Source organism: Sylvia atricapilla, chromosome 17 (genome assembly GCF_009819655.1).
Source record: "Sylvia atricapilla isolate bSylAtr1 chromosome 17, bSylAtr1.pri, whole genome shotgun sequence".
Lineage (NCBI taxonomy): Eukaryota > Metazoa > Chordata > Aves > Passeriformes > Sylviidae > Sylvia > Sylvia atricapilla.
The window spans coordinates 9,553,079-9,577,764 of NC_089156.1; the positions used below are offsets into that span (position 1 = coordinate 9,553,079).

Below are 24,686 nucleotides of genomic sequence, written 5' to 3' on the forward strand. Positions count from 1 at the left end.
GGCACGGAGCGCGCCGGGGCTCGCCCGGCCCTGCTGTGCCTCTCCGGCCGCAATATCCTTGTACAGTAAAGGGCAGGAGCGGCCAGGAGAGGGCTGGGAATGTCACTTGCCTTCCCGGGCGGCTGCTCCGAGCGCCACGTGCCCTCAGGGACCGGCGCTGCCCCCGCGCTGTCCCCGCAGCCGGGCTCTGCTGTCCCGGGAGAACCGGCCCCGATGGCACCGCAGAGCCCGGAGGTGGCCGGCGACACGGCATTGTCACCCCCCGGCCGGAGAGAGACCCTCCGCACACGGGGAAACCGAGGCACGGAGGGGACGTGCCGTGACCGAGCCCCCAGGGTGGCACCAGCGGTGCCCGGGACACCGACACCAGCACCGCGCTCCCTCCGCTGGGATGCAGCCCCGAGCGGGAGCGGGCGTTTGGATCTGGTCCTTACTTGGCACCCGCTCCTGCTGCCACCCCTGATGCTTGCCATCGAGGGGTCCCCCAGGCACGTCCCTGCAGCGGGCAGGGAGCAGCGTCCCCATCCCCGCTCCATCGCCGCCCTGCCGCGTTCCTTTCCGCAGCACAGCCCCGCGTCGGGAAGCCGCCTCCGGAGCCGGGGCTGCCGCTATCGCCGTCCATTCCCAACTAAAAATAACCCTTCCCTGCCGAGGGGCCCCGCGAACCCACAGAGGCCGGCCGGACCCCGATCCCCACCCCGGGGCCCCCCAGAGCCTGTACCTGCTGGGGGCGGTGGGTGCCGGGGGCTGATGTCCCGCACCAGCACCGGGCTCCGCGGGACCCCGGCGAGCCGAGAGCGGCGGCGGCGGCAGCGCGGGGAGCGCCGAGAGGGTCAGCACCCGCCTCCCCCCGCCCCCGCCGCGGTGGCAGCTGAGGTGACACATGTCACTGCTAAAAATACCCGCGGCCGTGGCACCGGGGCCTCGGCTGGGGAGAGGCTGTGGCACCGCGGGGCCCTCCTCGTCCTTTGGCCTCTGCAGCGTGTGGCACACGTGTGTCACCAGTGTCCTCCCCAACACTGTTTGTGTTTGTGCCCCCCTTGGTGCACACCTCTGCACCCCAAAGAATTGGGGGAATGGCTCTGGTTGAGTGTGAGCCCACCCAGAGCACTCTGGCGCTGCCCGAGGGGACAGCCTGGGCTGGGAGCCCAGCACGGGGCTCCCCAGAACACCCCAGTTCCTCACCCCAGCCCCGAGATGGGGCCGAGCTGGAGGAGGACCTGGGAGCAGAGCTCAAAATAGCCCCTGGCACCAACAGCAGCATGGTCAGCACCTGGCAGGGGCAGGTGGGAGGGGAGCAGCAGAGTGGACACGTGGTGAGCACATGGGGAAAAGGGTGACCCCTCGGGGCCCAGCAGGACCTGTGTCCCACATGGCCCAGCACCCAAGAGCCAGTCAGGGTGCAGGTCACCCACTCAGGCCAAGTCCTGCTGCAGAGGGGTAATGTCCCCCTACATCTGATCCAAAAGCTCCACGGACACACCCAGGGAATTGCCACCCACAGCCAGAATGGCTCTGGGTAATAAGAAAGGAAACAGGATTGTCTGGAGTCTCCTGGCAGGAGGCTGAGCATCTCACCACCCCCAATCTCACCTGGGAACAGCACACGGTTTCCATGATCCTTCCCAGGTGTCACTGCAGCCACGGGGCAGCCTGGCCACTGCAGGTGGAGAATCACCCTTGGTCACAATATCACACAGGACACAGCTGGCGTGTCCCTTAGAAAAACCAGGACAAACACCACGCACAGGGCTGAGGGGAGGGAAGGGACTTACCTGTGCACGGGGCAGTGGGGTGTGGGGTCCATCCAGCTGTGCCCTGCAGGCACCTGCTCATGCCAGCACAGCCACACCGTCAGCACGGGAAGGGACAGGTGACACGCAAAGAACGAGACACCAGCACACACGCAAAGGACGGTTTTTATTGGGGTCTGGTCGTAGGAGAGCAGTTGTACTGACCAACACACAGAAGCAGCTTAGCTGTGCCAAAATAATCCCTTAAAAAAATACTGGCGGCAAGAACCGAGTGTGGCACACCCGCCACGACGGGGCTGTAAACTCCGGGACAGTCCGTGAGGAGCGAGGCCACAGCTCACAGGCACCGGGACCCTCCTCCCCACAATAAATATGGAAAGAGCCAAGTACATAAAACAAGGAATGATCTCATTGATACAATATCTAAAGTTATTTACAGATCCTGGCTTTGCTTACCATTAATTACACAATTTAGGACAGGTTCTCTTTCGATCGTTTTCCTTCATCGCGAGTAGCTGTTCGTGTGAATCTGCTCCTTTTTGTTTTAAAGGACCTAGTGAGGCATTGGAAATGCTCACAAACCCCCTCTCCGAGGATGCTCCTGCTTTATTCTGTTTTTCACACGTATTTATTTGTGCCATCTCACCCACTGCCTGCTCTCTCCATTTCCCTGAGGAGAAGATGCCTGCTACCCAACAGGAAAGCCTCTTCCCAGCCCATCTCCTTTTCCAGCCTGGAAACACAGCGTGTCACACAAACCCAGACCAACCTGGCCCTGGACAAAGCCACCTTCCTGCAGCTGTCCTCAGGTTCTCTGCCAAATCCCTGCCTGGACACACCCCAGGCCAGCAGCACCAGTCTCATCACTGTCCCCACCAGGGCACCTTTCCAGGGGTGACACCAAGGAGCCACAAATGCCACTGGCACAGTCTCATCCACCACCAGCTCCCCCCTCCTTCCAGGAACAGCTTGGGCTACAGCTCACCCCAAAATCCAAAGGGATCAGAGAGGGAAATGGTAAAGGCGGCAAAGACTGCTCTGGGGAGCACAGCAGGGCTCCCTCCCTGCCCCTCAGCAAGGAGAGAACTTCAGCAGCAGGAAAATGCCACATTTCACCGCAGAAATGCCACGGGGATCAGCTCTGAGCAGCACAGACCCCCAACCCCACCGCGGTGGAAACTGAGAGCACACAAGTTATACTTTGAGTATTCCTCAAACCGCACAACTGGAATTATTTTTAGGAACTGAGCAACCTGATAAATTTAGGGCTATTTCTGTACCTCGCTGGGGAAGGAGGTGCTGGGGTTGGCTCTGCAGATGTGCCCAGATGTGCCCAGCAGAGGCAGCTCCTGGAGCAATGGCACCACAGGGGAATCCTGCCTGGGTGTCACCCCCCCCACACCCCCAGGGACAGTCCCCGCAGGGTCCTGGGGTGGCCACTCCCCTCCTGGGATGGGACACCAAGTAGGGTCTGGCTCTGGGATCTGCCAGATCAGGCACTGCTCCTGCCTCACGATCCTGTTTTTAAGGATCAAGAGATCTCCCTCACACACCAAACCCATCTTCAGTAAGGATGTTTTGGGTCCTACAGTCCAGTGCTCCAGGCTCTCCCTCCACTTGCTGCTTCCCCTTGGAATGACAGAGCTCTGCAATTCCCTGATGGCTGAGCTGGATCAAACACCACGCTGACTCCTTGCCTCAATTTAGGTCATTCATTCTCTTTAACTCAGCACAGACTCCTAGGAATAAACACTTGCTCTGGGAAAGCTGAAGGATAAAGGAGAAATTTGGAAATATCCCATGGAGGGGTGGATTTGCAGGAGTTTTCCTGGTGTTTCTGCCTTCAGGAGCCACCTGAGATGGTCCTTACAGAGCCTGGAGTCCCCGTGCTGGGAGAGAAGGGCTGCACAGCCTCAGGGAATCTAGCCCTACTTTGTCATGAAAAACAGAATAAAGCCGGCTGATCCTGCTTGAAAGGAGCTGCCACTTCCATACATATACGGAGCAGAAATTCTGTGGAATGTCAGAAGTTGGAGAAACATGTATTTAATAAATAATATAAAATGCTTTTTCTGTTAAAATAGAATTCTCGGGTTTATACCTACAGAGCATAGCAACCTTTACATAAACAAAATAAAGCTGAGTCTGTGATGATTAGTTTAACACAAAATAAAAATACAATTTAACAATAGTATTAAAACAGCCAATGTTCCATCCACACAATATGTACACCATGGAATAGAAACCAACAGGAAACAAAAGTAGATTATCTTGAAACTCCTCAGACATTTGGATATACATATTTTCTCTGTATATTTTAGATATTTTCCTTCTTTTTATTTTTACAATATTAAAATTAATACTATGCTTTGTCAAAATACCCTTCTCAGATTTCTTTTTTTTCCTTTAATTCGCAGAACTGACTCACTCCTTATATTAATCAACACAACTAGAATTATTTATTGTCTACTGTACACTTCAAACAGTCCTTCCTTTGGGGATATTTCGGGTGCAAACACCTCAGAGGCGGAGGAGCCGTGTCACTGCCACGTGCTGGGAGGTGACACCGCCGTGCCAACGGCTGTGGGACACGGATATGGACATGGAATCAAGGGACCTGGTCCTAAAGCTGACCAGCTGCCAGGGAAAGAGCCACTCAGAGCTCCAGGGATTTCATTCCTCGTGGGCTGATTCACTGCAAACCCAAGGAATGACGATGTCCCAGCGCTGGGGCCGCTCCTGCTCAGGGAATATCAACCCCAAGAGCTCCTCTGGCCACCAGCAGTGGCCACTATGGGCAGGATCACAACCAAAACAAGGCTTTTTTTTTTTTTTTAGCACAAACCACTGTTTCCAGCACCTCCACGCTGGGCTGCAAACACCTGATTTATCTCAAAGCCAAACCCCACCTCACAATTCAATTTCTGAGTTTTCCCCCCACCCTGTGATAGAAGTGGTAGAGGAAAATCTTCCACTGGGTTTCTAAAGGGGAGGTGCTGAATCACAGAATATCCTGAGCTGGAAGGGACCCACAAGGGTCATCAGGAGTCCAACTCTCGGCCCTGCTCAGGGCAGCCCCAAGAAATTAAGGAAAACTCGAATGTGACTAAGCCAAGGTCTATCCCCAGAGTTGCTCTCTCCCTACCTGCCAGGCTTCCCTTCCCAGACACACTTCCAGCTATTATTAGCCTGCTCCAAGATTTTTTGAAGCCTGCTGGGGGGGTGGGGAAACATACCAGGAATGTCAATCCCAGCTGGATCCACTCCAGCATTACTCCAGCTTCTCTCACAGCAGCACTTTGGGAAGAACCCGTGAGACTGCAGCCGAGGCTCCGCTGGACCAGGAACAAGAACACAAAAAGCTCAAACACAACAAAGATGAAGAAGATTTACACTTGGAGAAGTCGATGGCCAACACTTAGATGAAGGATTAAAAGAAAAAAAAAAAAAAAAAAAACACAAGAAAACACTCCACAGTAAATGTTCCTTTAACAGTTTCATGAATTTGCAAAATAATTAGCAAATAAATGAGGGATCCTAAACACACAGCCAAAGACCCTCCTGCAAATTAACATCACCAAGAATCTTTGTCCAAAAACTTCAGAGACTCTGGTTCCTACACCAGGAAGGAGCAGCATGGGGCAGTATCTGGGAGTTTTTGGTTTGGAGGGTGCAATTCCAGCTCTCCCTGCACGCCAGCATTTCCAGAGCCCCATTTCTTACTGGGATCCCAACTTCATTCAGGAGTTTATCACTGTGATAACCTCTCCTCTCCTGGCTGCACAGTTAGATACAAGTCATAAAAATAAAGCTATTTTCAACTGTCAATAAATCATCTGGCTAAAGAAATCCAAATCTTTTTCTGCCCCTCCCACTGGAGGTTGGATGGAGCAGCAAGGAACATGATAATGAGGATATTCCAAGGCCATCCCAACTCCATCGCATTCCAAAATAAATGTATTTCCATAAGTGAATATACAGCCTTCATTTCATATAAAATCTCTGGGTTTGAGGCACAATTTCCCAGCTGATGACCTGTTCCTCCCTCACTGCCATCGGCACCGGAATCTGCTGACAGGGAGCGAGAGTGAAATCCAGCCATGGAAAATAACTGAAGGAGAAGAATGGAACTGAGCAGGGACTAGGAAAGTGAAAACAAGTTACACAAGAACTGTGAGAAGGTTTTAACACCATTTGAGGGCTTTTTTCTAAATCAAGGGGAAAAATACGAGCGTTGCATGGTATTGTAGGGAAAGCTGAACCACAGCCAGCGGGATGAGACACTCTCTATCCCAAACACTTTTTAAATATCACACACAGAATCATGGAATCATTTTAGGTTGGAAAACACCTCCAAGATCATCAAGTCCAACCACTGACCAATCACCTCTGATACTGCTCCTTACAGAGGAGCTGAGATGCTCAACAGGAGTGACAGAGAGGCTGGCACTGTTTACACAGAATAATTTGGAAAATAAACGGGGGAGAAAAAAAATAACATCGAAAGAAACCACTTTCTCAGGGGGGATTTTCCAGAGTGCATTTTCCCTTTGGTGCAGCCCCAGGTGGTCAGGCAGGGTTTGCACAAGCTGTGCAGCAAAAGCAGCCCCCGTGCAGATGCAAATAGAGCCACTTTGACTACTCTTCTCCAAGGAACTCCGAGGTGATCTGACACGCTCAACAAACCACGCACAAATTCTGCTCTCACTTACACAGGCACAACTCCACTGTCTTCAGGGACTATGAGAGTTGTACCTCTGTCGCTGGGAAGAAAAACCTACTCCAAGCTGTTCACTGAATTGGAAAAAACAGCTTAAGTTCAGCCCTGACCTCTCTCTTACAAAAACACCACAACACCCAGGGCAAGGCCCAGCTTGAAGCTGTGGGACAGCTCAGGATTAGATCTTTCCTTCAGCATGACTTTCCACCCAACACACCTGATGCCTCGAGCTAGAATTAACATAAACCTGGTGTTTGATCAGCTCATTCTGTCAATTCCACACTCAGTTTGCTCACACTGCTTTCACTGTGGGCACCTTGAACCCTTCAGAACAGAAAATGAGAGATCCTTTCCCAAGCCGAGCTGTGATATGTGCACGAACCTCCTGGGCCGGGCTCCAGGGGGAACTGGGGATTTTTTGGGGAGATTCCTGGGGATTTCTATGCTATGGGAACACACCTGTGTACAGCAGAGGAGGATCCCGAGTCCCAGGACTGAGGAGTGATCCGGGATACGTACCGAGGTACCCACACACACCGGAACCCAGCACATGCTCTAGAATGCACTGGATTTGAATCATTTCTTTTTTTAATTTTTTAAAAAGTGCAGTTGACCTGAAATGGAAAAGAACTGTCTTTTATGTTCACTGTAAACTTGTCAAAAGGAATCTGCTCTTTAAAAACTGTGCTAAAATAGTCAATTTATACAACAGAGCACTAGATGAAGCTACCATAAATTCCTCTTCACCAATTATTACTCTATTGTGTCAGTTATAGTACTGCATATACGTAGAAGAAGCAAAAATGGTGGTAGCTACTATTAGTGAGTACAACAAACCCAGGGAATAATTCGAGTTCAACGCTCCCATGAAGTAGCAATTAACATTTAAACCACAGGACAGTTAGAATTCAGTACTTTGAAGTGCATCAGAGTCACACTGTTGATCATCAGCAGTATGGAGCAAGGTTATCAGAAGAGTTCAGCAGTAATGGTCGGGAAGGACACGGCAACACGACAGAGTGAGGGGCACCCACCACGGCCAAGGCGGCAGCTCCGGCTCCGTCAGTGTCACCACGGGAGTGTCACCCAGCCAGCAGCACCCGTGCCACCCCCAGCCCAGCACCACTGAGGGCATGGCAGGGAAAAAAAAAAAAAAAAAAAAAAAAGCCTCTTCCTTCCATCAGTAGTTCCAGAGGGACGGAGCCGGGCCGGGCCCCGCCGGGGGTGGGGACACGTGGGAGCAAGGAGCAGCCTCTCCGCTTGGTGACTTCCAGCGCTGCCAGGGAAGGGGCAGGGATCCACCCCCTGCCACCCTTCCAGTCCTCACAGCCTCCGGAGACAGAGTCCTGACGCGATCCCACGCTGTAAACATCGAATTCCTCCTCTCCCGAGCGCATCCCGCCTTCCAGGACTGCACAAAGTCATTCGTTCACAAGGATTCTGGGACACTCTGCAGGTTCACCAAGCAGCTCTCCCTGTGGGAACGTGGTCGGTGTCTCCTACAGCCCGTTGCTGTTCCTGTGGCTGAGCGGGGGCTTCGAGAGCTCTACCACTGTGGAGCGGGATTTATTGAGGAATTTCGGAGCCCGGCGCAGCAACCTCTGGGCCTCGGTGAAAGCCTCTGTCAGCTCTTTTTTCCACTGAACAAACTCAGGGTCACTCTGCAAGAGACACAGAAGCAGTTTGGCACTTCATCCTACGCGGCCAACAGCGTCTTCTCTCTCACACAGCACTTTAGAGAAGTTATTTTAATTTTCTGAAGGAATGAGCAACTTTGGGTATTGCCCACGTGCAGCCCTTAGCTTCTCCATCACCCCAACCAAGGCTGGTACAATGTTTTGAGGATTTGAGCACTTCCCCTTTCCACACATGAGCCCCAGCAGCTCCCCACGGTGAGACACGAGCCAACAAGGCCCTTGGAGCACACAGAGCTTGAGAAATTTGGGAGATTTTAGCAATTTAATAAACCAAACTCGTTCTATCCCAAATGCCACTGAAATCCATGACAGAAACTGGCACAGCTGCAAGTTTCATGCTTTCAAAACTGGAGTGTGATAAACACTCCAGCTCTGCTCCACCAAGTGCCTTAATTAACATGCAACAGGATGACCTGAAAAACTTGTCCATTGTTTATCATATGCAAAACAAACTGATCAAGTTATCAAAAATCAAGTCTTACCTCACACTGTAGGACAAACTGTTTTCCTCCTTTAATTCTCAGTAAGATGCATTTCTTATCTTTAATTTGTGTTTCTTCAACAGATACTATTTGTTCCATTGTCAGCAGGTTTTGCTGCAGCATTTGCAAAGGAACGGAGAATTATTTGCAAAAAAAGCCTCAAAAAAAACCCTTGTTGCCCATCAAATAAACCCACTATCTCGTTTTCCTGGACTATCCATATGAATTAAGTGATGAACATTAAGAGTCATTACACAAACATTTATTTCTGAAGGCTGGGTCATGAACTAAAGATAGATAGTAAGGTAAGAGAGAGATTTACAAGGGGCTTGGTTGCTTCAACAGTGACAATGAAATATCAGCTCTAAAAGCCAGTAATGACAGCATGAAATAAGAATCTACAAATAGGTGTGTCTGCAAACAGAATATTCACTATTTTCCCTCAAGAGTTGCATATCATTCGATACATTTTTCAAGCATTACTGTTATTACAAAAAAAAAAAAAAATAAGCCAATTTGACTACTTCAAAGAGCTGAAAGGGAATATTTCAGCACTGAATACTTACAAAGAGAACATACACAGCAGTGTGCAGGGAAACTCTCCCTATGGATTGCAGAGGACACAATGTCTTAAATGCCAAACGTTTCCTTAACTTAAATATACAAATTATCTGCCCTGCACATGAGCACAGCTGCGCTACACTACAACCACTATAGCATTTTCTTGGAAATAAAATGCTATAGTATTTGTCACCTTACCAGTTTGTGTTTTTTTGTATAAATAGTCCAGAGGTCCTAAATGAAAAACAACACCATCAACTACCAAAATCCTTTAAAAACACAACAAAACAGAGCAAACAGGTTTCTCAAGTCAACTTTATGTCTCCTCCGTGCAGTGTAAGCTACCCATTAATACAGTGAGACTCGAAAGAAGTTACTCAGATCCACTTGGCTTTTTGACTCAGAGGAAACTCCTTCCCCAGGAGAACTCCTGGGCACTCCAGGTGTGTCTCACCTCCACCACAGCTCCCCGGGGCCCCTCACTCACCCGGGACTCTCCTTCTCCTCGCCACTCCAGCCGGTTGGGGAAGAGGTAAAAGTAACGCCGCTGCCACTGAGTCAGGAAAGGGTTCCCCAGCTTGAGCATGTATCCATGCATGATACAGTCCTTCCCCAGGGCATAATCTAAACCAAGAGAAGATGTTAGCAAAGGGACAGGAGGTGCAGCTGAAAGCACTGTGAGTGAGCTCTGTGCCGAGGGGACGGAGCCCCGGACCCGCCGTGGCCTCAGCAGGTTCAGACCACACACACAGCCCCAGGTCTGCCCTAACTACACAGCTGCTGTGGCTGCACAGCAGGGACCAAGGACAGGAATTGGCTCTTAAAGAAGTTATCCCACTGGAGGAGGTTATTAAAAGCCCTGAATGTTGCTCTCCAAAGTTTGGGGGTTTGATGCAACCCCCTCTGTGCAAGCTGCAGTTTGCTGCGCAAAACTTCCTGGGGCCTTTCCCAGCTCCTGGGCAGGAAATCAAACCCCACAGACTGGGAAGGTGGGGAGGGCCTGGCACAGGGTGCCCAGAGAAGCTGTGGCTGCCCCTGGGTCCCTGGAAATGTCAAAAGCCAGGCTGGACAGGGGATGAAGCAAGTGGGACAGTGGAAGGTGCCCCTGCCCATGGCAGTGGGGTGGAACTGGATGGGCTTTAAGGTCCTTTCCAACCCAAACCATTCCAAGAGTCTATGATTCCATGAAACTCTTTCCAAAGCTTGATGTCATCATCCAGCATTTCAAAACATTAAGAAACATCTTAAGCAACACAACAGCGATTAAATGAATCCTAACGATTCCTGGGAATGACGGCAGTGGGAGTCTGTGGAACTCCAAACCCAGGAATTACTACCTAAGCAGCAAAAGATGAGAGAAGTGTAAGGACAGATTACCTTCCTCGTGGCCAAGCTGCTTATTTTTAGCCCTTTTTCTGGCCTCAATTTTATCTGTGTCTGCATTTACTGCGTCATAAACAGTTTCTGCTACTTCTTGCTGCCAACGCTCCGATATTACCAGAGGGAAGTTCTTATATAACTCCTGGTCACTATCAAGCAACTTGCAAGAGAAAAACAACAAAAAACCCAACATTTTAATAACTTTCACTATTCTTATCCCCAACAGTTAATAGTTACCCATGCAACAGTATTATTTTACAAGATGGATTGAACTCAAACCTTCACAAAACAGATGCAAGCAAGAGAAGCAACAGACACTAATTTAAGCGAAGTTATTAATTTATATGCAGAGAACAGGCCACCTGCTCAAAACTTGTTTGGTTTGATAGCTCCAAAATCCTCACTCAACACTGCCCCGTAACGCCCTCTAGGCATCTAATAATTACTCCAATGTAAGCAGCAACATTCCTAACTTTGTTGCCCAAACACTTCCTCAGCACAAAACCCCCATGAATAAGTGAAAGGAGACGTTTTCCACAGCAATGCCTTCCATGCTTCCACAGCCTGGCTTTATATCCTTAATAATTAACCCTCAGAATTCAGCAGCATGTGCTGCAGACCTCAATCTTCCTAGGACAAAGATTATTTTCTCCGCTAATCCTTTTGAGTACTTAAATTGAATTGCACTCAAGAAAATTAGGAAAAAATTCCTTCACCAGAAGGGCTTGTCCAGCACTGAGCAGGGCAGTGGTGGAGTGCCCATCCCTGGAGGGCTTTAAAGCTGTGTGGATGCAGCACCAACAGCTGCAGGAGCAGCTTAATTCTCCTACTGCAGTCAGGCCACACACTCCTGAAATGGATATTCTCCTCCTTTTGAGAGATCCATGCCACATCCTGGCAGGAAACACACAGCCAGAAGATCTTTCTGCTATTATGGGGATTTTCTGTGGCACCTGGGGAAGGGGGAACAGTCACAGGCTCCCCCCTTGTATCCCCAAAGCTCACATGCTCTTCTCAGGGCCACAGGACACTCTGCAGGATTAAACACAATCCCAGGGAGCGGGGAAAAGAGCAAGGGGTTCAAACTGTGGTGCCCAGGGCAGAGAGAGCTCCTGGCACTTTGCTGGCAGCTGACCCAGGCAGGAATGCTCCCTCTGCCTCTGGACACCTGTGACACCCAGGGAGGACACTGCTACCCCCCCCTGACTCACCCCCAAGGGGAAATTCATCCCTGAGCTATGAGATTCTGAGATCAATCTGGAGATGACACAGCACTGACCCGCTGGTGATTCACATTCCGTGATAGGACTTCCTCACTAAATCATGTTATTGAGAGTATCTGACCCCCTCATGAAATAAAAAGGCTGCCTGGTCCCTCCTTGCAAAATGTTCCTCTGAATTTTGGCATTGCAGGATTACAGGAGGCTGGAATCCTGCCAGGGTAACACTGATGCTGAAGATGTGGAATTTTCTGGGATAAAGAACATCCTGGGCTCTCTGCACTTTTCTGTGCCAACTTCTGTCACCACAGCAGGTGACACTGACAGACGAGCTCTCTTTTAGACTCAGTGAGTACTTAATGGGGCTTTTTGCTTATAAAGTTTAGAACAATTAATTTCCCTCCTGACTCATTTCTGTAAGAACAAGAACAAGGTTTGTTCTACTGCAGAAATAGGTGATGAAAACAATGAAGGGCACTGACCCAAGCCCTGCTGTCCTAAAGTCTCAGGGAAGCTTCAGAGAGGGTCATCCCCTTCATGTAAGTCCCAAAGAGGCTAGCAGCTCTAAGTTCTCTCCTTTTTAATATAATTTATATTATTTTCACTATATCTTAGATATTATCAGAACCTGGTAATTTCTTTTACCACTTTTCTAACTTGTGACATTGCTACTATTAACACAGCTTGTCATTTTTAAGAGTTCTCCCTGGCACTCTATGACCACTCAACGATTAAAATAAGGTTTAGCTCCATTTCTCCAAGCTACCAGAAATAAATCCCAACTTTTAAACACACAAACCACAAGGTATTCTTGAAAAATCTGAGGCATTCCCAGTTGTTTACTGACCATTTGAAACGCTTCCTTTGTCAAATAAAACTTTTGGTAAGGAAGTAGAGCTCAGTTAATCTAAAAACATAAGGACTTGGCAAGCAAGAAAGAACAGAGTAAACCCAACGTGGATGTTCCAGTTCTAGGTCTAGCTCTGGTTCTAGTTCCAGCTCTAATTCCAGGTCTTGCTCTAGTTCTAGTTCTGCTTCTAATACTCTGGCTGGAATCCAGTCCGGGCTTTCACTCCAACTGCGCAACTCCATTCTGGACTGGGGAGAAATCCAGTCTGGGTTTTCACTCAAACCAGCTGACTCCATTCCTAAATCCCATCCAGGTTTTCACTCCAACTGGGCAACTGGTTCTAATTCTGTTTCTGGTTCTAGTTCCAGGTCTAGTTCTGGTTCCAGGTCTGCCTCTGGTTCCAGGTCTACCTCTGGCTCTTGTTCAGGTTCTAGGTCTAGTTCTAGTTCTGGTGGAACCAGCACAGATTGATTTTCCCAGCCTGAAGGAATTCCTTGCACATCCAGAGCCCTGAAGCAAAGGAATGTCACACACACACACATGGAAAGCCAAGCACAGCAGCCCCACTGCCACCCTCCACCACTGAGAGTCGGGTACCTTAATGCCTTTAGTGTCCTCTTCATCAAACGAGCCAATATCAAAAGCATCTGCTGCATTGACTTCTCCCCGGGGAGGAATCAGGGGGGGAGGGTACTAGAAAGTGAAATCAGCATCATTAAAGACAAATTAATGGGCATTATTTAACTCCATTCTGCAGTCATGCACAACCTTTGTATTTCTGGAATAGATTACACCTGACCGTGCCAGAGTGTCCCTTCTGGAATTAAACTTCAGTGCAAAATTGTTGGCACTTCTTTTAATTAAAGCTCCTTCAAAAATGTGGGGATAAAACTCCCCATTTTAGAAACATCAAAGGAAAGGAAACCATGCAGTCATTTGACCCTGGAAATGTAATAACTCACTCCTAACAATCAGAGAGATCTGTAGTAATGAATATTCATCAACAACCCTCCCTGTATTTGTGTGAGTGAGCACTTGTGCTGGGCACTGTGACCCTCAAGTTTTCTGTTCAGCACCTGTTTGGGTTTATTTTCCTTTTACTGCTTTTAGCTTTTTAGTCAGCTAAAATTACAGTCTTCATCCTTTACCTTCTGTAAATAGACTTGCTGCCAATCAATGCCTTTGAAGAAAGGATGTTCCTTTACTTCTTGTGCGCTGCAAAACAGAAGTGACTGAAGTCAACAAATGAAGGGGCTTTTCAAGTGAATTCAAGGAATACAAAGCCTTCAAAGGTCACATTTCTATCACTTGAGAACATCGGGGAAATGCTTTTTTTTTTTTTTTTTTTTTTTTTTTTTTTTTTTTTCTTTGCAAGAAAAAAATAAGAATTCCTCAGTAAACATCAGGAGAGAGGATTGGCATGTGGAAACACTTGGAACAGAGCTCTAGGGCTGGCAGGCAAGAACTCCTGATAGCACTCCATCATTTCCAACAGCAAACAATGTTCCTCTGCTGTCAGATCCCAACACTGATCTGGGTCAGATCCCAAACACCAATCCTCTGGCAGATCCCAATCACTGCTTGTAAATAAACAGATTACTCCTCACTATTTCACATTATACAAATTTTACGGGAAAATAATCAACTACTCTTGTTATGACCCAGGGAAAAGCAGTCTCAGGTCATTATCAAAGAGGGCTCCAAGACAAAATCCCTCTGGTTCTCCCACTGGAATTGGAGCCAGCCCCAGGCTCAGGTGTGACCATCAGCTGCCTGTTATCACACATCCCAATGGTTTTGCAACAGTTGTTTACTCCTCTCCTTTTCTCTCTCAGTCTCACACTGGTTTTTAAAGCAGGAGATAACAATTTCATGAACAGGTACCAAGCAAGGTGAGCTTGGCAGGAGCAAGGAGTGTTTTGCAGCCAAGAAACAAACCAAAAGCTCTTTTCCTTTGTATAATGAAGTGACATAGGCAGCACCAGCAATACTCACAGCTTTTTGCTCAGTGTTTTTGGGATTGTGGGGGTTTTTTTTTGTATGTAATGTGCTCCTATGATAACAGGGACAATATAAACAATAAATTTTCCCTATCAGAATGTCTGAGTCAAGTCATATGATTTCAAGCCAAAACAGATTCAGGCAAAACCAGAAAAACAACCAAGGGATGAGAAATAGGAATACCACCCAATGCAAGCATGACAGCAGGGAACTCAGGGGAAGGCTTTAAGGACAGAGACTGTCCAAAAAAACACGTCCAAACTGAAGAAAGCCGAAAAGTAATTCAGTGCAGCGGCACTTTTTAATGCTTTCTTTCCAAAATTAAAACCCTCACAACAGGAAGCAGATTTTTACTTGAAATGAATTCACTCATTGACAGAGAAGTGGAAATTTTTCAAGGCAGAGGTCCAAGGAGGAGACAACACCTACCTTCTTCCTTGGCATCCAAGCCTCTTGCTCACATCCCGCTGCAGGAGCCCTTCCAGAAGGGACTTCAGCTCGGGAGAAAAGGAATCCGGGAGCTCCACGTTCTGCGGAGAAAGGAAGCACCAAGAGATTATTCCACGATGGAAGCGATGTGTTCTGCCTTCTTGTCTCTTGATGGTGTTTGCAAACAGCTCTCCCACGTGCAAATACAGGGAGCAGGGCGTGCACATCCAGTTTTAGGGGGAATGGGAGCTCAGGGAACAGGGGGATGTCACTGAAGCCAGGCCTTACCACGGTGAGCGTCATCCGGTCGATCTCGTGCTTATCTTTGGTTTTGTGCTGCCTGAAGGGACTGTGCCTGGGCAAAGAAGGAAAAAGACTCTAATAAATGTAAATCCACAGCATTATCAGGGTATTTCAGCTGTGGCAACGCCAGGAAAGAGTGGAGCATCCTGTTAGTTCCATCCTTCCCCCTCATCAGTCCTGTCCCGCAGAACAATCTGACCCACAGGAAGGTGAGTACAAAGTTGGGTAATTCTTAAACGGTGATCTGGCCTTAAAGATGTGCTTCAAATGCTTCATCGATTACATCTATCTCCCAAAAACCTGAGCAGTTTTCAGCTAACAAGGAAACCCCGAGCAGCCATCACCCACAGGGATTTAAATCCAAGGATTTCTATCAGGAAGGTGAGCATGACCCACTGAACTCACCACTCCCCATCGTGGAGAATAAGGAGATAAGGGATCACAGATCCCACAGCATCAGCCACTGAGAAGATATATGATGGTATCTTGTAAATTATCAGCTTCATCACTTTCCTGCTTTATAATTCTGGTTTGAATTTGAATTTTCCTCTAAGCTATGGAAGACTGTGGCACATTAGAGATTTATCACAGTCCTTGGTGAAAGAAAGCAGTATTGTAATAAGAGATATTTTGATTACATTTAGGCTATATTCCCTGCTTCTTTTCTTCAAAACCTTGAAGGGACGATGTTTTTCACAATCGAAATGTTATTCACTTATCAATTCCATTAATTAGCTATTCTAAAGCATTCTGGCTTACCACATGGCAGAGTGTACCAGCATGTTTCAACTGGAGACCTGCTACTCTCAAGCTATTTTCCTTTTATTCTCAAAAATGTGCTGATTGATGGATGCAATGGATGGACCAGGACTTCAATTTTTCTCTTTTTAGCATGACAGGTAAATGGTTCCCACACAGCCTCATGTACTCTGACAAGGAGGCTCTGAGTAGATCAAGGAAGAAAATGATTCACTGGCGACTTATGGGCAGATTCTGTGCCAGACTAAATCTACCAAATACCAAGAAATGGCACCATGTGCCCAGCCCTTGTTTTGGGATGTGTTTAATTTGCTTCAGAACAGATGAGGAATGAGAGTTCACCGTGAATAATGCTCTGGGCTTCTGGCTGAGCACTGATACCACCCTGAACATCTCTGCCAGGGAGAATCACAGCCCAAAGACTGGCAATTCAAACACCACTTCTTTCTTTATCTGCACCCTTACATGGTCTGATTTGTGCACAATTAATGTTAAATTGATGCAGTTCTAGAGTTCAATTCACAAGTCACACACTGACCTTCCTTTGTACAGTGTCTGGATGGAAATAAAAGCTTATAATTAATTATGTGTGAGGACACAGGATGACCTAATGACCAACCTTTACAGAGAAGCACTGTGAAAAGCCTCAAATTTCTTCTGGTTTGCCATTAACAGTGAGGATGCCATTTTCAACAAGCACTTGCCCATCAGTGCTTGTTGACTGCTCAGATAAATCCCATGGCATTAATCAATTCCAGACACGTAAGTTTAATGAGAAGGTAATTGCTGACAAAGCTGTCATTATCGTGTACCTTTGGACACTGATAAGGTAACAGGCCAGATTCAGCAAATGGAAGGATCCACACTTTGTACCTGGCCCAAACCCTGCAGGAGGGAAGGATGAGTAGCACAAAAAGTGGCACCAGTGAAGCCAAGAGCTTCTCCACAACACCAGGTCTCAGGCTAACACGAAGCCCACGATTTAACAGGGCTGCTAAGAGCACTCCAAGGAGCAACATCAGAGCATTTAAAACACTACCAGCTGCCAAGAGAGGATTAAACTGCTGCCAGCAGCAGTTCAAAGGGCAGATAGAGGACCTGCCTTCCTCAAGTCCCACACCTGTAGGTACTACAGGACTTAGGGCTTGGGTTTGTTTTGGAAGAAAAGCCTGGTTTTCTCTGACACGGGTCAGCACTGAGGGATCACTTCAGACAATCTGGGACACAGGATGTCCTGGTATTCCAAGGGACTCCCACAAAGGCCCCCAGGCTCCCAAGGGCAAGGCAGGAGCCCCACTCACCCCCTCAGCAGCTTGAAGAGCATGCAGCCCAGGGAGAACCAGTCAGCACTGCTGTCGTAGGCTGTGCCCTTCTGCAGCACCTCGGGGGCCATGTACCCGTGGGTTCCTCTGCAGAGCACAACAGCACAGAGCATTCATTACAACTAACATTATCACTGGGGAAAAAATTATTAAAAATCAGTATTCTCTCAATAAGGCAGCCCAGTTTGGAGAGAATTAATTTTAACAATTTTGTTTTGCTTCCAGTGGGTTTCGTGTGTCACCTGTGTGAGCACAGGACACTCCTCAACTCAGCCTGGGCACCACTAGAAGCAGCCACCAGGTATTGCTTTTACCTTTGACATACTCAAAACATATGGACTTTTTTCAAGAAGCTACTGAATTGAAAATCTCTTAAGGTGTGACAGGCTGGAGTTTCCCTTTTTGCATAAATTCCAAGACTAAATCAGGGCAATTGATGACCTAAGAACAAAACATGCCAGGTAAGATGTGAATCTACACACAACTCCAGGAATTCAGATCCTAGTTAAAACCTGATGGCAAGAGGCAGAAAGGAACATAATTTGCCTCCAGTTCCATGAAATCCAGAAAGAGAAAGACACAATAAATCCTGGATTTTAGTCAGTTTGGGAATACTTAATTACTAGGTTGGGACAATTAAAGCAATCTGGTACTTTAACTCAGTCAGGTTCTTCTCTGAGCAGTGAATCATCCCGAAATAATGTGTCATCTCCCAGCCATGCCTACACATCAGCTGCTACAACTGTGCAGGAAAACAGGGAGAGGAGCCCAAAAAACCTCATTAGAGCCTCCAGCTCAGCAAGCCTGGGCCACACAAGTGTCATTCCTCCCCTTCAGGCAAAGTTAAGTTATAAAGACAAATTCAGGATGTATTTAGGACTACCTGTATGTGCAGCAAAGCTCCCAGACATAATACTTACACACTGGCATGTGGCTTCTTTTTGGAGAAGTCACAAGCCAGCCCAAGGTCTGATATCCTCACGTGCCCATGTTCATCCAGCAGGATATTTGCAGGCTGGAAACCAACACAGGGAGGTGAGTGCTTGGTATTCCCCAGCTGGCAACTGCAAACTCTCCCAGCACAGCAACTCAAACATCAATACTCCCTGGTAATTGGTAATTGCCTTCTTTTATTTAACATCAATATACCAGGCATTTCCTAGATAAAAATCTGTGTTCTCAGAGTGCACTACCATCAGCTCCACAGGTTATGAAATACTGAATAACAGAAGGGAATAACCAGGCAAGGTTTGAAACACAAAGCAGGTAATAAATGAATAGTCCATTCTGGCCTCAAGTTGCTTTTGGTTTCTTCACAGCAGGGTCTGTGTGTGGCTCTTACACCTTTTATTCTCAGTCTCTGGGCAGACTTTTATCCCCTTGTGCTGTCACTTGGTCCAGGCACTCTTCTCTGGGATCTGTCAGTGAAACCCCCAGAATCTCTGGTGCTGTTGTCCCCCATCACACACACAGAGGCCTCTTTCAGGGCTCCCAGAAACACAGTATACCCTCTAAATAATTCCCATCAGGGAGATAAGTAACACTTCACAGGATTTACTGACCCCCAGGAAGCCTCTCCCAGGCTGGTTACACTGGATAATGGCACGGATTAGAACGACTTTGAAAACTTATTACAAAAATCAGGCAGATAAAGAAATAATCCTGCCAAGGAAAGGTTCAAGGAAAGGTAATCCATGGGAGTTATCTGAGGGCCCGTGTGGATGCAGGCACCCACCAACCATTACCTTCAGGTCTCTGTACACCACGAAGCGATTGTGCATGTGCTCTAACCCCAGGATGATTTCAGTAGCATAAAACCTCATCTCTTTTTCAGAAAACACTCCGTGCTGGGAGAGGTGGTAGTGCAAATCTCCTCCTGAAATGAGAATTGAGATGTAATTAGGTGAAGGGGAAAATCTTACCCTGCAGGCAGACAGGGTGACACTGTGGGGGAAAGCACAGCTTTTGTAGGTTTTTATCACCTGTGGAGCACACAGCCCCACCCTCTGCAAATCCGTGTGGTGACAAAACAGCTGAGAAAGTTCCTACAGAGATTTGATCAGCCTGAAACTCCATTTTAAAATGCATTTATTTCATAAACATTTGCATTCAGTGACTAATCCAGCAGAGGATTTCCACACAAGCAAATGCTGTACCACACATTGGTTTGTGGAGAGCTGAATAAATCAGCTCATAGAGCAGTCCAGGCTTGAGGGACCAACCATCTCGGCAATCCTCCTGCCAAAATTTCTGTAACATCATCTGAACAAGTCTTGCTTACCATTCATGAGGTCCAGAATGAAGCAGAGCTTGTCAGGGGTGTGGAAGGCATAGGTCATACAGACTATAAAAGGACAGTCCTGCAAGGGAAGAGCAAAGAGGTTCACCTCGGGCAAAAAGCAAAGTGTGACTTTAGGAAAGCTCAAAATACATCGGATATTTTTCCTGTGCTATTTGCCAGTATTCCCAAGTTCTCTCCTCACTCCTGAAATGCAGCTACAGTTGGAACCACCATCCCTCCCTGTGAGGACCCTGCCCAGGTGACAGGGAAGGTGTTTGGCCTCCCCCAGCAGCATTTCCAACAGAGGATTGAAGGAATGCAAACACACCATGCAGGAAGTTGGGATTCTGGAATGTTACAATGTTCAGGAAGCAGCAACAGCAACATCCAGATCTTGCAAAACCCACAAGACAAGGGCTGTGGGAGTAGGTTTAAGAGGCTAGAGCAGAGCAGCCAGTTTACCCCATGTTTAAGACAAGCAAACATAAAAACATTCCACTAGAAAAACACATCTTTGTTCCAATGACCTGTCCACGTGCTGGTACCTCCACTGGCACACAAGGTCTGGCAGACCTTCCCTCTGCACTGGGCCTGTGCTGGATGCAAGGGCTAATTCATAATTATGGAATTGCTGAGGTTGGAGAATCCTTCTGAGATCACTGAGTCCATCCCCCAAGCACTGCCAAGGCCACCAAGTGTCCCCAAGTGCCACATCCACACATCTGTTAAATCCTTCCTGGGATGTGACTCCACCACTGCCCTGGGCAGCTGTGCCGGGGCTGGAGAATCCTTTCCATGAAGAATGGACCTGCTCTGGTCCTGCTGGCCACACTATTGTTGATACAAGCCAGGAGGCTCTTGGCTAATGACCAGAGGATGGCTGTCACCCCATCAACTTCCTCTCCAAAGCCATATGGGATGGAATTTGGGTTGGGAGGGACCTTAAAGCTCATCTTGTTCCATGGGCAGGGACACATTGTGGTACAGAATCAGGGCTGTTTGGTGAGTGTGCAGTGATCCCTCTGGCCATGGCCATGCTCCTGGGCTGCCCCACTGCACATCCGATCCCACAGCACCGAGGCTGGCAGGGAGACAAGCCCAGAGGAGCCCAGGCCAGCCCTCAGGAAGCAGAGCATGGCCTCACGTGACTCCAACAATGCTCAGGATGGCCAAGGGAAAGCTCTGGGAATCTCTGACAGGAACTGGCTCCCTTTCCCAAATTAGAAACAGCAAAACACAGTGGCCTTGGGCAGCGCGGGGCCGGCCCCGGAGAGAGGAAAGGGAGGGACAGGGACACTCCAGAGCCCCTCCATCCTTCCATGAGGTTGGAATAAAGGTTTCTAGACCTGCCTGTAACCCCACGGTGCCTGGGTACATCCTGCCCTGCTCCAACCCAACTGCACTTGATGTTTTGCTCCCCACAAACGCTCCCTGCAGAGGGGAGGGATGGGTGTGAAACACCTGCACAACATCCAGGAAAAAAAGCTAAAATTCCTAAATGGCCCTAAAAATAAGGAGCCTGATGTGGTGTCTAACAGAAGATACCACCTCTGGTTATGAACTCTGTGTTGGGGATTATTGTAGCTGCCACTTAACTCCGCAACAGCAGCTTTAGCAGAATTATTAACTTAATTTCCTGCATCGACTGGGTAATTCAGAAGTGTTCCCAAGCAGGGCTCCTAAAATTTCAGAGCAATCTAATTACCCAGAAGGATTTAGTGGTAGAATTTAAACACCACACAAAGACAAATAAAAAGGTTTTTTCTACACTGGAACGTAGCTTGCTTAGATTTTTTATGGATTTTAAAAATAAAAGTTATCTGGAAGTGTAAATGTGATGCATAACTCCTTTCTGTGCAAGCATTCCTAATTTTGTCACTATCCTCTGCCTGCTTAACAGAGAGAAAAACTGTACTGCAGTATTTTCCTGACACAAAAACCACAGCAAAAGAGTACTCCACAGCATTAAATTAAAAAAAAAAACCACCCTACAGTTATTTTTTAAAGGACACATAAAGTAATAAAATCAATTTCCCAGGAGAGCAATTCTTCACTGCAGTCAAGTTTCTGCTCTGATGAAAATAAGCAACATTATGACATTAATGTGTGAATTAAGACCAGTTTGGAAAGAGCTCCTTACATCAAAACAGTTCTGGATTGAGTCCAGAGAACTGCTGAAGTCAAATTTGTAGCAATAAATCATGTGGAAAGAAAAAAAATATATTAGAGCAACCATAAAAAAAGTAGAAATACTGTATTTTAAGGACATTAGCACGTTAAAAAGTGCTCTAGGAGGAAACCTTTGGTTTTGACTCTTCACTGAAAGCCAAGCACTTGGCTTTGGGGCACAAAGTGACAGCAAACAGGGGACAAAAGTGTCCAGAGCACAGAGCAGCTGTGTCCCATTTTAACTGGAGGGCAGCTCTGTCCTGACATGTCACTCAATAATGTGGCAGTCACTGACTGAAACGTGTGAAAACCAACCAAAAGTACCTGTTCTGCTCCAAAAAACCCCAGATTATTGATCTGAGAGGGTTATTGCTCCCCCCTCATGTGGGTGGGATTCCTGGGGTGTCTTGGGCAGGAGCCTCTAACTGAGGATCTTCTGGGATTATGTTTATCATCCCTTGGAGAAAATCTTGAATTCAGCCTCTGGTAAAATTATCTCAAGGAGATCTGGGGAAGGCAGCTGAACTGCTGAGGTTTTTTGGAAAGAAAAAAAAACCTGGGAGCCACAACAGAGAGCCCTGCATGGCCCCTGGTGTCTTGCAACAGACACATGGAATGATCCCCTCCTGCCCTCAGGAAAAGATTCATGGAATAACCACTTCCACAAGCACCTTGGCACCTTGGGACTTGCTGGTTTCATAGGGCCCATCACCATCTTGATGATCTCCATGTTCCAGTTTTTGAACAGAAATCAGGCAAATATTGGCTACTACAGAAATAAAATCTATTTTTCTTTTAACAGAAAATAAAATCTTTTCCCTGCTCTGTGACCTTCCAAGGATTTCACAATGCCCTCCCAGCCTGAAGGTCTCTGTGGGGAGGGGAGGATGGGGCCTGTGCCTTGCAGAAGAGGAAACTCAAAGCTCAGTGACAGTTTGTCCCTGTTACACCAGAGTGACACAGCGAAGACACCAACGGAGACTGAGCCCTGCAGAGCCCAGTTTGGTGCCACCAGGCCCATCCAAGAGGCTCCAGATGCTCTGCAGAGCAGGGAAATGTGGAAACGTGGCCATGGGAAGCTGCTCTCAGCATGGAGAGCTCCCTGCTCCAGGAGTGCTGGGGAATGCCAGAGCTTGAGGTGGATTAACAGAACTGATTACACAACCAGCTGTGTCATCTGCACAGCTGTTATTATTATTATTATGATGCATTTTGCAGAGACATCTGGATTCCCAGTTAAATGACTAATTGTACTCTGATGGACTTCTCAGTTCCATTTCTGCTCCGGGCAGCACAGAACTGTCCCTGGGCACTCCATGTGCCACTGCAGCCTCCCAGCTTCTATTCAGGGATTGAAAGAATTCTCTTATTCCACCTCCTTCAAAGCTATCTCATTCTGCATATTCCAAGTGCTCCAGCCTCTCCTGCCCAGGTGTACCTGACCTAAATGAGCAGGTACAAAACCTCTCTTTAAAGTCTTTCCAATTTCGGAGACTCTGAAAGAAATGTCACTCTAATGAGCTGATAATCCTTAACAAAAGAAAACAAATGGTTCCCTCCTGCTGCTCCCCCTGCTCAAAGCCTCACTGTGTGCTGGCCTGTGAGAAAACTGCCTCCACCAGCAGCTCCTGAACTATTTTCTCTTCGAATCTCTAGGCATGCAAACTCACATTGAGTGCTGGAGCCACAGAATCACAAATTAAAGTTAATGGGACAATTATTACTCATTTGCCTCGATTTCTTGTCTAGCCTCCACTACAGACCTACTTCCCACTGGTTTTCAGGAATCCTGACACACGTGGACAAACCACAACTTATCTCTGGTGAAAACAGGTAACTTGATAAAAAAGTCTGTGATCCCAGAATGGTTTGGGTTGGAAAGGACCTTAAAGTTCATCCAGTTCCACCCTCACAAGGCAGGGACACCTTCCACTGCTCCAGGGTGCTCCAGGCTCCATCCAACCTGGCCTTGGACACTTCCAGGGATCCAGGGGCAGCCACAGCTTCTCTGGGGACCCTGTGCCAGGACCTCACCACCTTCACTGAGAAGGATTCCTTCCCAATATCCCATCTAACCCTGCCCTCTGGCAGTGAGAAACCATTCCCCCTTGTCCCAAGACCCTCTCCAGCTCTCCTGGAGCCCCTTTAGGCACTGGAAGGGGCTCTTAAGCTCTCCCTGGAGCCTTGGCTTAGTGCTGGCAGTGCAGGGATAATGTCAGGACTTGAGGATCTTCAAGCTCTGTCCCACAGAAAAGATGCTCTGAGCCCTGGTGCCTCAGAACAAAGCCCACTGCAGGGAATTCTGCTCTTTGCACAGCTCCGGCACAAACCTGGAACAAAACCACACACAATTCCTCCTCATCCCTGGGGTGTGTGCTGGGAACGGGGGCTGTGTTCCCACACTGTTTAATTCCTGCACCACAAGGTGAGGGAAGTGAACCTTGCTGCCAGCATCACTTGTAGCCATGGTAACTGTGGTGTCACTGCAATGAGGGCAGAGCCACCTCCAATCCTGCCGGAGATTTCTCTGAGCCCAACACACCTCAGCCACCACCCAGGGCTGGGGAGCCAACACCAGGCAGCTGCTGGCCTTTCTGCACACACCACTGATGGTTTCAACTTTGGATTTCAGTTAATCTGATTTTAAATAAATCTGATGAACTAAATTTTATTTTTAAATTTTATTTTTAAAATACATTCTGGTTTTATCTTATCTTTTTAAGATTATATTTTATATTTTAATTTGTTTATGTATTTT

At 47.7% G+C, this 24,686-nt stretch overlaps 2 protein-coding genes across 2 annotated transcripts in view; both read right to left on the minus strand.

Annotated features, from left to right (window-relative positions):
• Positions 1–536, minus strand: part of MYO18B (myosin XVIIIB) — a 55,400-nt gene extending 54,864 nt beyond the window's left edge. The window contains exon 1 of the mRNA XM_066331789.1: positions 111–536. Coding sequence (XP_066187886.1) covers positions 111–536 — 426 coding nt within the window. The remainder of the gene's footprint in view (positions 1–110) is intronic.
• A 1,365-nt stretch (positions 537–1,901) lies between these two features.
• Positions 1,902–24,686, minus strand: part of GRK3 (G protein-coupled receptor kinase 3) — a 59,744-nt gene continuing 36,959 nt past the window's right edge. The window contains exons 10-21 of the mRNA XM_066331524.1: positions 19,760–19,838; positions 19,224–19,354; positions 18,399–18,493; positions 17,458–17,565; positions 15,383–15,449; positions 15,095–15,195; positions 13,813–13,879; positions 13,262–13,357; positions 10,592–10,754; positions 9,702–9,838; positions 8,654–8,767; positions 1,902–8,135 (exon numbers count right to left, since the gene is read on the minus strand). Of these exons, the coding sequence (XP_066187621.1) occupies positions 7,974–8,135; positions 8,654–8,767; positions 9,702–9,838; positions 10,592–10,754; positions 13,262–13,357; positions 13,813–13,879; positions 15,095–15,195; positions 15,383–15,449; positions 17,458–17,565; positions 18,399–18,493; positions 19,224–19,354; positions 19,760–19,838 (1,320 nt within the window). The 3' untranslated portion in view covers positions 1,902–7,973. The remainder of the gene's footprint in view (positions 8,136–8,653; positions 8,768–9,701; positions 9,839–10,591; positions 10,755–13,261; positions 13,358–13,812; positions 13,880–15,094; positions 15,196–15,382; positions 15,450–17,457; positions 17,566–18,398; positions 18,494–19,223; positions 19,355–19,759; positions 19,839–24,686) is intronic.